The sequence below is a fragment of the Ptychodera flava genome, chromosome 16, assembly GCF_041260155.1.
Source record: "Ptychodera flava strain L36383 chromosome 16, AS_Pfla_20210202, whole genome shotgun sequence".
NCBI lineage: Eukaryota > Metazoa > Hemichordata > Enteropneusta > Ptychoderidae > Ptychodera > Ptychodera flava.
The window spans coordinates 10421118-10436861 of NC_091943.1; the positions used below are offsets into that span (position 1 = coordinate 10421118).

The 15744-nt window shown below is 37.8% G+C and overlaps 1 protein-coding gene across 2 annotated transcripts in view; it reads left to right on the forward strand.

Annotated features, from left to right (window-relative positions):
* LOC139152808 (sushi, von Willebrand factor type A, EGF and pentraxin domain-containing protein 1-like) overlaps nt 1-15744 on the forward strand; it is a 118510-nt gene that overhangs the window by 21635 nt on the left and 81131 nt on the right. For both annotated transcript variants that reach the window (XM_070726150.1, XM_070726151.1), the window contains exons 4-10: nt 579-755; nt 3528-3701; nt 4184-4357; nt 7440-7613; nt 8422-8601; nt 8845-9030; nt 13784-13993. In XM_070726150.1, coding sequence (XP_070582251.1) covers nt 579-755; nt 3528-3701; nt 4184-4357; nt 7440-7613; nt 8422-8601; nt 8845-9030; nt 13784-13993 — 1275 coding nt within the window. The remainder of the gene's footprint in view (nt 1-578; nt 756-3527; nt 3702-4183; nt 4358-7439; nt 7614-8421; nt 8602-8844; nt 9031-13783; nt 13994-15744) is intronic.

Here is a 15744-nt window from a genome sequence, read left to right on the forward strand (position 1 = left end):
CTATGGGTAACATACAGTGTACAATTTTAATACTGAGCAACAGAACAATTCTGTTGCCAAGGTGTCCTTTAACCACATTTATCAGACAAAATCTTCAACGACACAAAAATTCTTACAACAATTAATGCTGGCAGTGAGGATAAGGAAGATGCATCATCCTACCTGACAATTCCATTCCATTCCATTGTAATTACATCTTGGTCAAATTTACCAAAAATTGCAATATTTAAGTATGTAAAGGGCCAGTAACTCTAATATTTGATGATTTTTTCATGATTTTCATTTTGCATGCCAATCGCAATGTCTTATTCTACTCCCAAAAGATCTCAAAAAAGATTTTATAAAATTTGGTCTTTATTCATAATAGATAACAACCAAATGTTCAGAGCTATTCAGTGAATTTGGTGTCTCCAAAAGTTGGACAGATCGAGGCAAACCACCCTAAAGCGTTGTTTTAGGTCTGTTTGTGTTGTTGCGGTCCTCTTTTGATCAATTTGGCCTCAATTGGTCAGTTTGGCTCCATCCAACTTTCCAAGACACCAGAGTGAAAAGAGTTCATAACAATTTATATATTATAGCTGCATGTGGATTACCTGAAGACGTTGAAAATGCTCGTCATGATGGAAGCAAGAATTCATATGATGTTGGAGAGCGAATTATGTACAGTTGTAATAGTGGTTACTTCAGACGTGGGTTGAATGTAAGGCGCTGCATGGATAATGGTCAGTGGACGTCTGTACTCTTTGAGTGTATTGGTAAGTTTCATAAGTTTACTCTCTGTTTGGTTGCTGTAAGCAAATTCAGAGCGGAGCTCATTTATTTAAATACTTTGCATTTGTTGGTAAGGTTTTTTAGGTTATTCCGGATGCTGTCATGACATCTATGTTAGATTATATCTGTGATTTACAGTATTTATGCATTGATACCCTTTATAATGGGCTTTGACTCCATTGATATCATTCAGTGCATACCCTTTATGATAGGTAAATGACTTCATTGATATCATTCAATGCATACCCTTTATGATTGGTAAATGACTTCATTGATATCATTCAATGCATACCCTTTATGATAGGTAAATGACTTCATTGATATCATTCAATGCATACCCTTTATGATGGGTAAATGACTTCATTGATATCATTGAATGCCTACACTTTATGATTGGTAAATGACTTCATTGATATCATTCAATGCATACCCTTTATGATAGGTAAATGACTCCATTGATATCATTCAATGCATACCCTTTATGATAGGTAAATGACTTCATTGATACCGGTATCATTCAATGCATACCCTTTGTTGTGGGTAAATGACTTCATTGATATCATTCAATGCCTACACTTTATGATAGGTAAATGACTTCATTGATATCATTCAATGCATACCCTTTATGATAGGTAAATGACTTCATTGATATCATTCAATGCATACCCTTAATGATAGGTAAATGACTTCATTGATATCATTGAATGCCTACACTTAATGATAGGTAAATGGTTTCATTGATATCATTCAATGCATACCCTTTGTTGTGGGTAAATGACTTCATTGATATCATTCAATGCCTACACTTTATGATAGGTAAATGGCTTCATTGATATCATTGAATGCCCACCCTTTATGATAGGTAAACGACGTCATTGCCATTCATTGCTTACCCTTTATGATGGGTAAGTGACTGACAGATCAGTATCCAGGATGCATCTTTTGCCTTTGTCATTTTCAATATGTTCCTTGGACCTGGTAAATTTCTAATACCTTGAATGATAACGATTATTGGACCTGATTTGATGTCTATTGTTGCATAGCTACACTTGTAAAACAAAATACTTACAACGTAGAGCTTAGCTGTCTACAAGATGTTGAAGATTCCAAGACAAAGAGAGGTGTATATTTGTGTATCCGTTTACTTGTATCTGTGTGTTTGTGTGAGAAAGGGCTTGCTGTTTTGTTGCAGATTATGGGTAATGTTCAAACATTATGGATCACATGAATAATTAGCTGTGATATCGCAGCGGTACTTGTGGCGTGTATCGAACGGGCTCGGGTCATTGAGGTTATCGCCACAGTCCCGCTGCGAGCCAACGCATAGGCTTCATTGGCAGTTTACTACGAGACCGACTGGTGTCGTAGATTTAGCTCGCAAAATTCTACATTAGCCTTTGAATAAATAAACTTGTATCATCTTTATCACTGACTATCTGAGACTCATTCTGTACGCCTGCTAACTTTCTTGAAGATAAGAACACGTACATGTATTTTTGACCATTTTCCCGTGAACCATCGACGGTTTCTACGATGTTTGCTCGATTGCGCGTACAACGCACTGAATACGTTGGAGGTCAAAAGTTCAAATTCAAGCAGGAACCATCGACGACTCAAGGAAAAAGGGTCGAAAATACATGTTGTCACGGTCGGGCTCGTTAGCAGGAGTAGAAGATGAGTCTTAGATAGTCAGTGATACAGTAGGTATAATTTTATTTATTGCATGCTTTATCTATTTTATTATTTTGCGAGCTAAATCTACGATACCGGTCGGTCTCGTAGTAAACTGCCAACGAAGCCTATGCGTTGGCTCGCAGCGGGACTGTGGCGATGACCCCAATGACCCGATCGCGTTCGATATACGCCACAAGTACCGCTGCGATATCACAGCTAATGAATAATATGCAAAGTGGCAAAAATTATCCTAAAAATGCTAATTAAAAACTAAGAAAGTTTCTTCTCTGTGACCAGAACATGTGCTTAATATATTTGAACAGTATTTAGATAAAATTTTGTTCAAATCAAAGTTTGTGCAGTGACTTATATCCAAATGATAAATTTGAGTAAAATTATAAAATTACAAATTCAAAAACTACTGGGGCAATGGTTGTGATATATGGTAGGTACTAAGAGTTCTTCACTGCAACAGTATTCAAGCTTTGACTTCAGTATTTGCCACCATGTCTGTAATCTACAACCAGTTTGTTCAAATAAAGTTAATGAAATGATTGATATGAAAATGAGCAAAAAAGATGGTCAAATAGTACAACCTTATAAATTATTTAGTTGTCCTCCTACTATCTCTGTCAGAATATTCTAATTGGAAAAAATTCCAAGTGAAGTAAAAGGTGAAAATTTATGGAATTTCTCGTTGGTAATAGGGCAAAGCTGGAATTTGAATGGACCATGGTACAAACAAACCCATGTGTGCAAATGCACATAGAAATACATGTACTTCCACACACGCCTGTAATCATGGGTTTGTATTCACTGCCATCACGTGATCTTTTGGACGTACTGAGTCTGTAGGACTCATTGCATTATTATTATTCCAGAGTTGACTCAAGTAGTTAAACTTCAGGCACACCAATTTTAATGTTAATGAAAACAAAGATAAAAATTAAGCAAATACAATTGTAGCCTTGAATCTTGTATTCATTCATTGAAATAGGAGTGTTAATTAGATGTTTGATGGGAAAAGTTATCATGTTAAATGTTATATCATGTTAAATTTATTTCAAATCTTTTCTTTGAAGCTAAAAGCTGTGGAAATCCAGGGGATATTTCTAATGGTAGAAGAATAGGAAGTGTGTTTACATTTCCAAATCGTGTTTATTATGAGTGTGACACTGGGTATGAATTAACTGGCAGACCGTACAGAGCATGTCAGACCAACCAAGAATGGAGTGGCAGTGCACCTGTATGCAGGCGTAAGTTGAAAACGATTTTGATACAATCATCTGTCATTATTCCACAAATTGAAGTATTTTATGCCTGTTATTGATGTTCAGGTGATACTTCTATGTAAAAAGAAACGTATTAAGGACCTACTTCTATGTAAAAAGAAACGTATTAAGGACAGTAAGTTGGCTTAGCATAGTACAGGAAGACTGCTAGACTGTACTGCTAGCTGTATGTCGACATGATACCAGGTTGAGACATTCACATTGTTCATCTCTGATAGCAGTCAATCTGTGCGTACAAGCTGCTGTTTTATGCTACCTATCCAAGTTGCCTAAGGTATAGATTGCATTTATGCTAACTATCCAAGTTGCCTAAGGTATAGATTGCATTTATGCTAACTATCCAAGTTGCCTAAGGTATAGATTGCATTTATGCTAACTATCCAAGTTGCCTAAGGTATAGATTGCATAACTTTCATTCTATTCTTTTTGTCATCTCTAAACTAAAGCGGTAACTTGCCCAAGGCAAGTTGAACCAGATAATGGCAACATGTTTGGCTCCACCTTTACATATGGTGCACAAGTACGTTTTGGTTGCGGTGAAGGTTATAAACTGATTGGTTCAGAATTTAGAACTTGTCAAGAGGATGGTACATGGAGTGGAGATAGTGCATCTTGTAGAGGTATGTATACAGCAGTGATAAATAATCATTGCTGAGATGATGGTATGATAAATGAAAATGTTGATTCTTATTACCGTACTCGTCCGAGTATAAAGCCCCTAGTTTGACAACACAAAACTTCTATGCTGATCAAATGGGAGCATCGCATCATTAATGCAGTTTGGTCATGTCCGTGCGTGCGTGCGTGCATGCGTGCGTCCATCCGTCCGTCCGTCTGTTCACGCAGATATCTCAGACATGCCCTGGTCAATTTCTTTCAAACTTTGCACAAGGATAGTAGCCTACCCTATACAGATGCACGTCGCTTTGTTTCACAATGCGATCAAATTTGGCCGTGTTAGAGGACTTTTTAGTTTACACATCCATAGACTCCCATGTATAAGTCAGCTCTCCATAGAATCCCATGTATAAGGCCAAGTAAAATAAAAATTTAGTTTCTCATCGTATTCATATTGCAAAAAGGATGCAGTGACACAGTTTTTAGTCCCCAGGGATGAAGTCCAGGGGGCTTATAGATTGGGTCATGTCCCTCCGTTCACGCAGATATATCAGATATTTTGACAAAATGTCACGTGACCTCGGTGACCTTTGACCTCAAATATACATATTTGTCCATAACTCAGTAACTACAAGTGCTACACCGGTATGATGGGACACCTTATGACGCCACATATTGTACTTCATTAATTATGTGCATATTTAATTTTGAGCGAGCCAATAGAGCTAGAGGTCTGATTTTTGGTATATAGGGATAACTTAGCAATACAATTTTTTTTTATAAAATGTCATGTGACTTCGGTGACCTTTGACCTCAAATATACATATTTGTCCATACCTCAGTAACCACAAGTGCTACACCCTTCATATATGGTATGATGGGACCCCTTATGACGCCACATAGTGTACCTCATTAATTATGCGCATATCTAATTTTGAGCGAGCCAATAGAGCTAGAGGTCTGATTTTTGGTATATAGGGATAACTTAGCACTACAATTTTTTTGACAAAATGTCGCGCGACCTCGGTGACCTTTGACCTCAAATATACATATTTGTCCATAACTCAGTAACCACAAGTGGTATACCTTTCAATTTGGTATGATGGAAGACCTTATGACACCACATATTGTACCTCATTAATTATGTGCATATCTAATTCTGAGCAAGCCAATAGAGCTGGATGTCTGATTTTTGGTATAAAGGGATAACTATAGGATAGAAATTTTTTGACCAAATGTCATGTGACCTCGATGACCTCTTACCTAAATATACGTTTATGTCAATAAATAAGTAACCACAAGTGCTATGTCCTTTATTAGTCCCCACGGACACCGTCCGGGGGGACTTATAGGTTTGGTCATGTCCGTGCGTGCGTGTGTCCGTGCGTGCGTGCGTGCGTGCGTGCGTGCGTCTGTGCGTGCGTGCGTCCGTCCGTCCGTCCGTTCACGCAGATATCTCAGAGACGCCTGGAGCGATTTCATTCAAACTTAGTAAATGGATTACTTCATATGTCATACAGATGCACGTCGATTTGTTTTGTGATACGATCCAATATGGCTGCCAGGCGGCCATTTTATTATGATTTTTTCATGTACAGAGCCATTACTCTAGCATGTTTCAAACCTATTTTATTCAAAGTTGGTACAAGGACATTGACCTATGTCATACATATGCACCTCAATTTGTTTTGTGATACGATCAAATACGGCTGTCATGCGGCCATTTTGTTACGATTTTATTTCATATACAGAGCCATAACTCAGGCATATCTGAACCGATTTTATTCAAACTTGATACAAGGACATTGACCTTTGTCATACATATGCATGTCAATTTTTTTTGTGATACAATCAATATGGCCACCAGGCGGCCATTTTATTACAAGTTTTTCATGTACAGAGCCATTACTCAGGCATGTTTCAACCGATTTTATTCAAAGTTGGTACAAGGATATTGACCAATGTTATAGCTATGCACATCAATTTGTTTTGTGATATGATCCAATATGGCCTCCATGCAGCCATTTGTTATGATTTTTTCATGTACAGAGCCATAACTCAGGCATATCTCAACCAATTTTATTCAAAGTTGGTACAAGGACTTTGACCTATGTCACACACATGCACATTGAATTGTTTTGTGATAAGATCCAATATGGCCGCCGTGTGGCCATTTTATTACGATTTTTTCATGTCCTGAACCACAACTCAGACATGTATCAAGCGAATTTATTAAAAAGTATTTTGATCACAGACCTAATGAAGAGGACTCTATCCTCTCTGAGGACCTGTAATCAAAGTACCCATTAACAAGTGGGGACTGTGTCATCAACGATGACTTGTATTTAGTAGGATGGGAGACCTTATGACAACACACGCTTTATTTCATTAATTATGCACAGATCTAATTCTGGGCAAACAAATAGAATTACAGGTCTGATTTTTGGCATATAGGGATTAATTAGCAATACAATTTCTTTTCAAAATGTCGCGTGACCTTGATGACCTTCGACCTTGATTATACATATATATGCATAACTCAGTAACCACAAGTTCTATACCCCCCAATTTTGATAGGATATTAGACCTTAAGATCACATCTTGTACCTAATTTATTATGCGCATATGTATTTCTTGGCTGGCCAATACAGCTAGAGGTCTGATCTTTTTTCCCGATTTAGAACCATAACTTAGACATGCCTCATGTGTTTCAAATTGGGAACAACGACATAGACCTATGTGCCCATAGATCTCAACATATACACTCCAGTGATACTTCTTAATGACCACATTTCCCTGCCCCATCAAGACTAATACTCCTATTACAAGTGGGGACTATGTCATTGTCATTGACTGGTTCTTTCAAGCTTTTATATTTTTCACCAATGTAGGTATTGCATCAAGTTCATGATCATTCATGATCAGATGAGCTGAAACCCACAGCTTATTCATGGTGGAAAATACATGCAGATGTACCAACCTCGGCCTCAGTAATTTTTTATTTCTGTCTATAAGTACAGGTCTTTAGTCCTGTAAGTTAGTTCAAAATGTAATCACTCACCTCTGATACTGATACCATTGCAGAGATCTATTGTGGACCACCAGAACCAATCTGGAATGGATATGGTGACAGTACTACCTATCGTTTTCAATCAATCATTGTCTTTGAGTGCAATCAAGGGTCAATTTTAGAAGGAAGCAGATCAACCTATTGTCAAGAAGATGAGACATGGTCTTCTCCAACCCCAAAGTGCTGGAGTAAGTCTAATACACATAATTAGTTTACTTTTACTCTGATTGTTAAATTTGAACTGTATTCAGTTTCACTCAATGTTAGCCCCCATTTGCAATAAATATGCATTTCACAGAGATATCTTGACAAGTTGAATGAAGGTGTACCGTTATTTGTTGAAAATATGCAAAGATTCCAAGGCCTCAACCCTTGCCTCTCCCACCCCCACCTCCCACCCCCGATAATTGATTGCCCCTTTCGAAATGTCACCTTTAATCTCATTTCCTCAAGTAGACATGCCTTAGACATCTTCAGTTTGTGGCTGTATCATTGCTTGAATGATACTTAAACCGCTTTGATGGCTTTGTCTTTAATTACTAAATTATGTCATTAACTGTATGCATTCCTTAACTCCAGGCTAACCAAGAGGTTTGCCAGTATGGTAAAAAATTCATTCCAAAATTTATAAATAACCTTTGACCCATTTTATTATCTAAGGAACCACAACTGGTACATATCTAGCATTTATTACTGTGCGGCACCTTGAGACTTTCTCTTCCACAACTTTTTCAAGTATCTGTGGATTAAGGTCAGGCAGACTTAATGATTGGGCCATTTGTGTCTATCCATTCCTCTGTATGGATGTACCATAGTAATAAGTCCCCCACGCACACCATCCAGGACAGACTTATAGGTTTGGTCATGTCCATGTGTGCATCCGTTTAACCTATTACAATTCAGATTTCTTCAAACTAGTAATTTTATTTTCTTCATCATTATATATTCACAAAGAGCTAATGAATGTCTTACTTTTATTATCATTGCTTCTTGTAGGTCAGTGTGTTGTTGGATCTCCACCAAGAAATGGTCGTTTTTCATACTTAAGACAAGGTAGATCAGTACAGCATGGCACAACTCTACGCATCAGATGTAATACAGGATATGAGATTAGCAATGAAGAGCCTACAGCATGTTATAATGGAACTTGGCCAAATATACCAACCTGCGATCCAAGTAAGTTACAGTATCAAAGGACAAGTAATTTTTTTAAATTGCATATCTTGTAAATTCCCTAATACGTTTGATTTGCCACTTGATTAAAATTCTATTTTATCTTAGGGGTTTGTTTATAGATGAATTATCTGAACAACCTGATAGATATACTGCTGATATTTTTCACATGTGTTTACTTCTGTATCATCAAGTGTATTGTGTCTAACTTTCTGTAAATATCGTTTCTGCTCTGTGACAAATTAGTACCTTGTCAACGTCTACCAGAACCAAGTCACGGAAGTACAAACCAAGACAGATATGGTGAAATAATACCTCACAATACAGTAGTCAGATACGACTGTGACAGAGGTTACTATCTACATGGTACAGAAGAAAAAAGATGCTGGTTTGGGAATTGGAGTCCACGGTCGTCATCTTCATGTAGACCACGTGAGTAATAAAGCCTTGATTAGGACAGCTGCTTATGCTGTTAATCATACACTTACCAGAGAAAGAGAGACTTCTGGTCCCAGTCAACATGCATGTAATCCCTACTGGTATTTAGTGAACATTTAATTCCAATACAACTATCCTATGGAGGCATATTATGTCAGGGTCTCTTCATGTATTTTAGCTTTGTCTGTCGCTTTCACAAACCATTCTGTCTGAAGTTTGAAGATAATCAATCACAATCACGGTTTTATTGACTGGGGTAATTATTGTGGTGTACGGAAGTATGGCATATTTATTGGCTGGTATACATTTTGTTGAATTCGAAGTGTGAGACATTCATTTCAGTGCTGGTTCATTCATATTTATATCAGGGACAGAACCAATCTGTTTTCAAGTTGGCTCATCAAATTGACTCAAAATCAAATTAACTCAACACTATTTGGCAGAGAGCCTTTGAAAAATTCTGTACAATTAAGCCTGTGCACCAATAGTGATTAGTTGACAGGTAAATTTCAAGATTTTAACATGCCCATATGAATATTTATTTTAAATACAGCCCATTTACAGTGTGAGTTATATCTCATGCTATAGAGACCAGCCTGTTCACATTTTTCAAGAATGATGATAATTTATTTTTGAAAATATTTTCGATTTTGTTAAAAACTCACCATCATTCATCATAACAGTCATGCATAGCTTGAAAAAATTTACAATTTCTCAGCCTCTCTTGAGATTTATGTTCAATAGTTGACAAAATTTGGTACGATATGGTAAGATTTGTTATTTGTAGGTGACGGGGGTTTTTAGTTTTGAATCAAAAAATTTTTCTCACATATGGTCTACTTTAGCTTTGAAAGTTACTATGGGTATTTCTACAAGTACAGATGTTTTCTATCAGATCTGTTCAAATTAATGAAGATGAAATGGGCAACATTAGCATGGTCGATGTCTCATTTTATGACAAAAATTTTTCTAGGAAGTGCTTGTCTGATTCCCGTGAGAGTGTACCAGTGTGTCTGTCTCTAAAGATGTTGGTCAGTTGCATCAAAATTATGACCATCAACAATGCACCATGTAGCTATTACCTCATCAATAATGAGCATACAAACTACCGGCTATTTAACAATGGAGTGGAGTGATAGTTCTGACTATATTCCAATAACCATATATTCCTGAAGCTTGTGGTAGATTCGGTTGTTAGTAGTAAACAGCAACACAAATCTGACAGTGGACAGTCTATCACAAGTGATTCGTCATTTATGCAAGGATACGCAGTATAAACAATAGTTGCGTAAATATGCACAGCCTGGTTTGAGTGGGGGTGAGTGGACAATGCCATACCAATCAGAAGATGGTCCCTTCCGTATCATGTGATGCAAGCTCCAAGCCTGGAGCTTTTTCCCATGATTGAAATTACATGGAGTTGATGAAGCCCTAAAATGCAACTTCCTGTACTATTTTTATCGGTAAAAAAACACGAGTTATAAATGGCGAAAATAGGTTTTTTTTAGCGGGGTAAGTGACCACAAAGCTAGCACATATGTAAAAATCATCCCTGGTGAACTTCCCCTTTAAAGCCCCAGTATTTGTAACTTTTAACAATTTTTTTCATATTTTTGATTAAAATGACATCCTCAGTATGTGAAAGTAGACCATAATTAATACTGAATCGCATGGTTTGCATGCCCAGCCCGCCTCACAATTAACAGTAAAAGGAGTAAAAAATGACTTCTTGTCCGGAACCAGAAGTCAGCTTTGTTGACACACGAAACGAAACGTAATCACACCACCGCGCATGCTCAACCACATCTACGCAAGTTTACTGTGGCGTCCGTAGAAACCATACGCTCTTCGAAAAGGTCTGGTCCATCGAAACTGGAGACTCAGCTAAAAACGCGCGAAAGTTGGGTGAAATACCGGAAAGATATAATATGTAATTGTTTACAGATTGTTCCGACTATAATGAGCCGTGCAAACAAACGTCTTGAACAGCTAACGACGGAGACAGTCGATTGTAAGCTTCATGAAAGGCACTGCACGTTGTGACCGATGGTACGGAGATCAAGTTTGCTGAATGAATTGAGAGAGAAAAACATATGTGAATAAAAATTCAACACTTCACCATTGTAATCATTGAACTAGTCGTTTCTTCCATTATGGAGTATAATGAAAATTTCGTTGAAAATAAATGACGGGACTGATTCTGCTCGTCTACTCAAACGAAGTTTTTGTGTACGGCCAGGCTACGCTGCAGGCAACACAGCCTATCAACTTCGCATATCGTTGCCGTACGGCGTAATTGAAAACGCTCAGAAAGGAAAAATATATCTTGAATGCAGTACAAAAGTCTTACTTACTAAATTTAAAAGTATTTCAAAAAGTATCGAACGTAACGGGTATCTAATCCTCACAAGGACTACAGTAGTACAATTATATCGGCTAGCTGCGATGCGATGGCGCTCCAGGCATTGTAAGCTTAGAAGTTCGAACACAAGAGAGATCCCGGCCTCACTGCAAAGTCGTCCCCTGCGCACCCGGCCCGACAGCAACTAACCTCCTGGTTTGATTCTGTTGTTTATATATTTTTGCATAAAATTCATGATACATATATCTGACTTTCACAACTGTACAATTTGCTCAGGACTGTGAGTTTGGCCGTAGTCTACAGACAATCGGAGGGAGCTAAGGCAAGTCCCAAATTTGCATGGACAATGCCCGGGACAATTATAGACGCAGCTCGATGAGAAAGTCATTCACATAAACCTAAATGAAGTGATCAATACAAAACTTTTAAACATCACTGGTTCTGAAAAATTATGATCAACGGTTCTGACCTACGGATTTTACACTGCGACGTTGTTTTTGTGTGTTTGGCCGGCTACTAGTCATGTAAGGCTGTACTACATGGAGGTAGCAAACTGTACAAGTGCAGCGGGGCCGGGCCGAGATTGGTGTGGGGCCTGCAGCAAGGTAAAATTGACAACGTCCATTGCAGAATGCCGCGTGTTATCCTTTCGCGTTTGGTGGAAATTTACCGCCGTATTCAGAATGCCTTTTTACCAGTATAAAAGCTCAGTAACTGATGCATCAAGAGCCAAAAGTCTGTAAATTTCTTAGCAGGAGCTCCATTGTTTTTTCTAAATTTTCGCTGAGTTACAGCAGTGCGTATACTGGTCCCGATCGTTTTGACTCAGGCGTTCACAGCTGTTTAGGGAGCCGTCATTATTTACGATCTGGGGGTCGGAGGAATTACATTACAAACTCCGAAATTTTGAGTCACACCCCAGCCAACCCTGACTTCTTTGAGTAACCCCCTCTCTAACAGAAAGTTTGGCTTACCTGAGCCCATGTAACAATATGTAGATATAAAAGCTCACCTAATAAGCAGTCTCCGACCATGTAGTATTGTTAAATTTGGATGGGTAGCATGTCATTATGGTATGGTTAAATGTCCAAATGGTTGTTGAACTCAAGTCAAATAAAATATACATTTCTATGATAATATAAAGGATGAATTCACAACAGTTCAGTTTTGTCCTAGATCCTGTGCACTTATAGTGATATCTGTCGAGAACATTTCTCCATGACCCAGCCTCTCCTTTCAACCCTGGTAACGACTGCAGAAAACTACTGTGTGACATCATCATCACCACTGTTGATCTTCATCTTTACTGTCGCTGGTGCCATTGCGTACATGAACAACGATATCATTCTCATCGTCACTATCTTCTCTTTCATAATAAGTATTACTAGTAGTAGCACCTACTTGTAGTTTTTTGCCTTGCTTCATTTAGTTGATATTTATTTGTACTGTTAGAGTATTTATTTCTTTTTATTTAATATGTATCAGAGTAAAATATATATAATAAACTAATCATTATGTCATTGAGGACAGAGTAAGACAAAGAAAAAACATTTTGAGCATCCCCTTATAACTTTCAATTTTTGAATGACCCCCAGGTCGTAAATACTGACGGTTCCCTTACTTGCTGCCAAAGGCCATCGCGTTCACTGCATTCGACAGCCTACCTTACATTGCCAAACTATGATGCTTCGATTTCGCAATCACCTTGCCGCTAAAGCGACAATCAGCTGAAATTTATTACTTCAAGTTACTCAATTTTGATAGCTATTTGCCTACAGAAGTGAGCCAAGTGTATATAGTGTCGTCTTGATTTTACATCGGTACCCGGAGTTCTGAGTGACCAACTGCACGGTGCGCATCGGTGCACTGCCGTCTGCAGTTTGAATAATCCGTATGTAACGCACACTGTACCAGAATAGAATGTCGGCCTCCTCTGCCAAAGTTCTGTATCCTCTGAAACACAGTAGCAGTACGTATTTGAACGGAGAAGAACAAAATAAAACCATTCGCAGGTCATTCAGCCGGCGACCATGGCAGTGCAGTGTGGCTGTGGCGTGGCATGGCAAGGCCCCAGGAATGTTGCAGGCTCGATGATGTCATCAGTATCGGCGTTCTCGATCACGTGCACAGCCTACAAGTTGTCAACAAACCAGCGCGGCAATCCAACTCGATCGGGCAATATTTAGCGTTTGTATGTCACTACAGGAGCACAAATTTGGCTTATTTCTTTACTGAACAGCATTTCACGATGGCAGTAAGAGAATAATATGTAATTTCGAACATAAAAAAAGGTTAAAAGTTACAAATACTGGGGCTTTAAAAAACAAGATATTGACAGTATTGGACTCTGATGATAACATGTTGCTGATCATACCTTTCTTCCAGATCTTTGCGGAGTTGATAACTACTTTAATCATGGAAGTGTTCAGTTCTTGGATGAAAATGGGAATCGTATTTACAATCCACAAAATGCCAATCTTGTGCAGGGAACACAACGTAAACTGATCTGTAATACTGGATATACATTAATTGGTGATGATTTTAACATTTGTGACGTTGGACAGTGGACTGACAATAACACAGTATGTAGACCAGGTGAGTATATTCAAAGCTGGTTCATTATTGTCAAAGTTACAAGGAGGGTATGTCCTATGAGCATATTGTTATTCAAAATGTAAGATACATTCGACACACCTACAATTTGTTCTGCTAATTAAATTATTAAGTGCATAATTACTCTATGGAGACGTGTGTTTTACCAATTCTGGGTTTTCACAATATGTGGTCAGTTCAAAGTGAAAATTTCAATGTCATTGTGAATATTGCTAGAATTAATTGTCTAGACATGAAAATGATAAACCTCAAATATTTATGAAGCTGCAAAGATATTTAAACAGGAATTATACATTTAAGCTGCTAGTGTTTACACATTGGGTAGACAAAAGTCTTTGTTCATTTTGCCCTATATGGTGTTGATCATCAACTGTTTGCAACAAAACAGTGTCTTCATCATCCAATTATTCAGAGGAAACTGCTACCTCCAGTGATCCCAAGATGAGAGGTGAAGGATTTGCTATCAAGATAGACAGTATGACAATCACTTTGCCACAAGATAAAGTCTTCGTCCCCGGTGGTGGACACTCACTTGGTCTTGAACTCCTTATATCATCGTTGGATGCTGTAAATCACTATAACTGGACCCTAGTCATTTATGTTGAAAATAAAAAAGGTGACATTGTTGAAGATGTTGGTGAAGTAGTCCTCTTCCCACCTGGATATTATGTTTACATGAATGTTTCTGATTCTGATTTGGATTCTGTTTTTGCGAATGTGTCTATAGCTGTGAATTTATCTGATATTTCATGCAAAAATCTTGCCAAGTTGTGTGTGGAAGCTAAGCACATGGATGACAAAAGTGTTTCAGCAAAGAGAGCGTACAACTCAAGGCAAGGCAGTTGTGAATATGTTGCTTGTGCTGGAGCTGTCAGAACATATTCATCATTATCTTTTCCTATAATTTTTGCAATTTTGCTGGGAAATGTGCTCAACTTCTCAGTAGACTGTATGTGGCAATCGCCCTTGATTCTATTCCATTGATAAAATGGTATCAATGCATATATTTACAAACTCATCACATGTGTAGTGATGAAATGCAGATGGAAATGTTACCATAATTGTAAATACATCTCTACGTTTGTGTTGTATATAAACTCTAGGACAAAGAAACCATGTCACAAGGTCATGGCTAAAGTTCTGAAGCATTATTATAAAATATATTTAACTTTGAATAACTTAATTGCATTTCTATATTATTGTTACTGCTGTACTAGTTTGGTGAAAGCTTCGTTTAATACCCAGACACAATGCTCAACACATATATATTGTTGTTTGTAGCTGGCATTATGTTTTCATACATTGACTTTGAAATGAAAGGTATTTTAAAAACAAGATCACCACTTTGTAACTGATCATTATGCTACTTATAAATTGTTGACACAGTGAATCAAATCCAGCTGTACAGCTGTATACTGTAGTATATTATTATTAGCTCATATTTGTTTTTTTATATAAATACCAAAAAGAGCTTATATGATGAGTCGGTGGCGTCTGTATGTCTGTGGGTATGTATGTGCGGATGTATGTCCGTCACACACAAAGGCTCCCATACCGCCAAAGCTACAATCTCAGTATTTGGTGTACAGGTAGATGCAGGGGTTGAGATGTGAATTTGTTCAAATGAACATGTCAGTGTCAAAAATGTGCAAATGAGGTAAGAAAAAGGGAAATCCTGCAAATGTGCAGGAGTGATGGCATGCCAGTGACTGAAACAGGCTTGAGTCATTTCC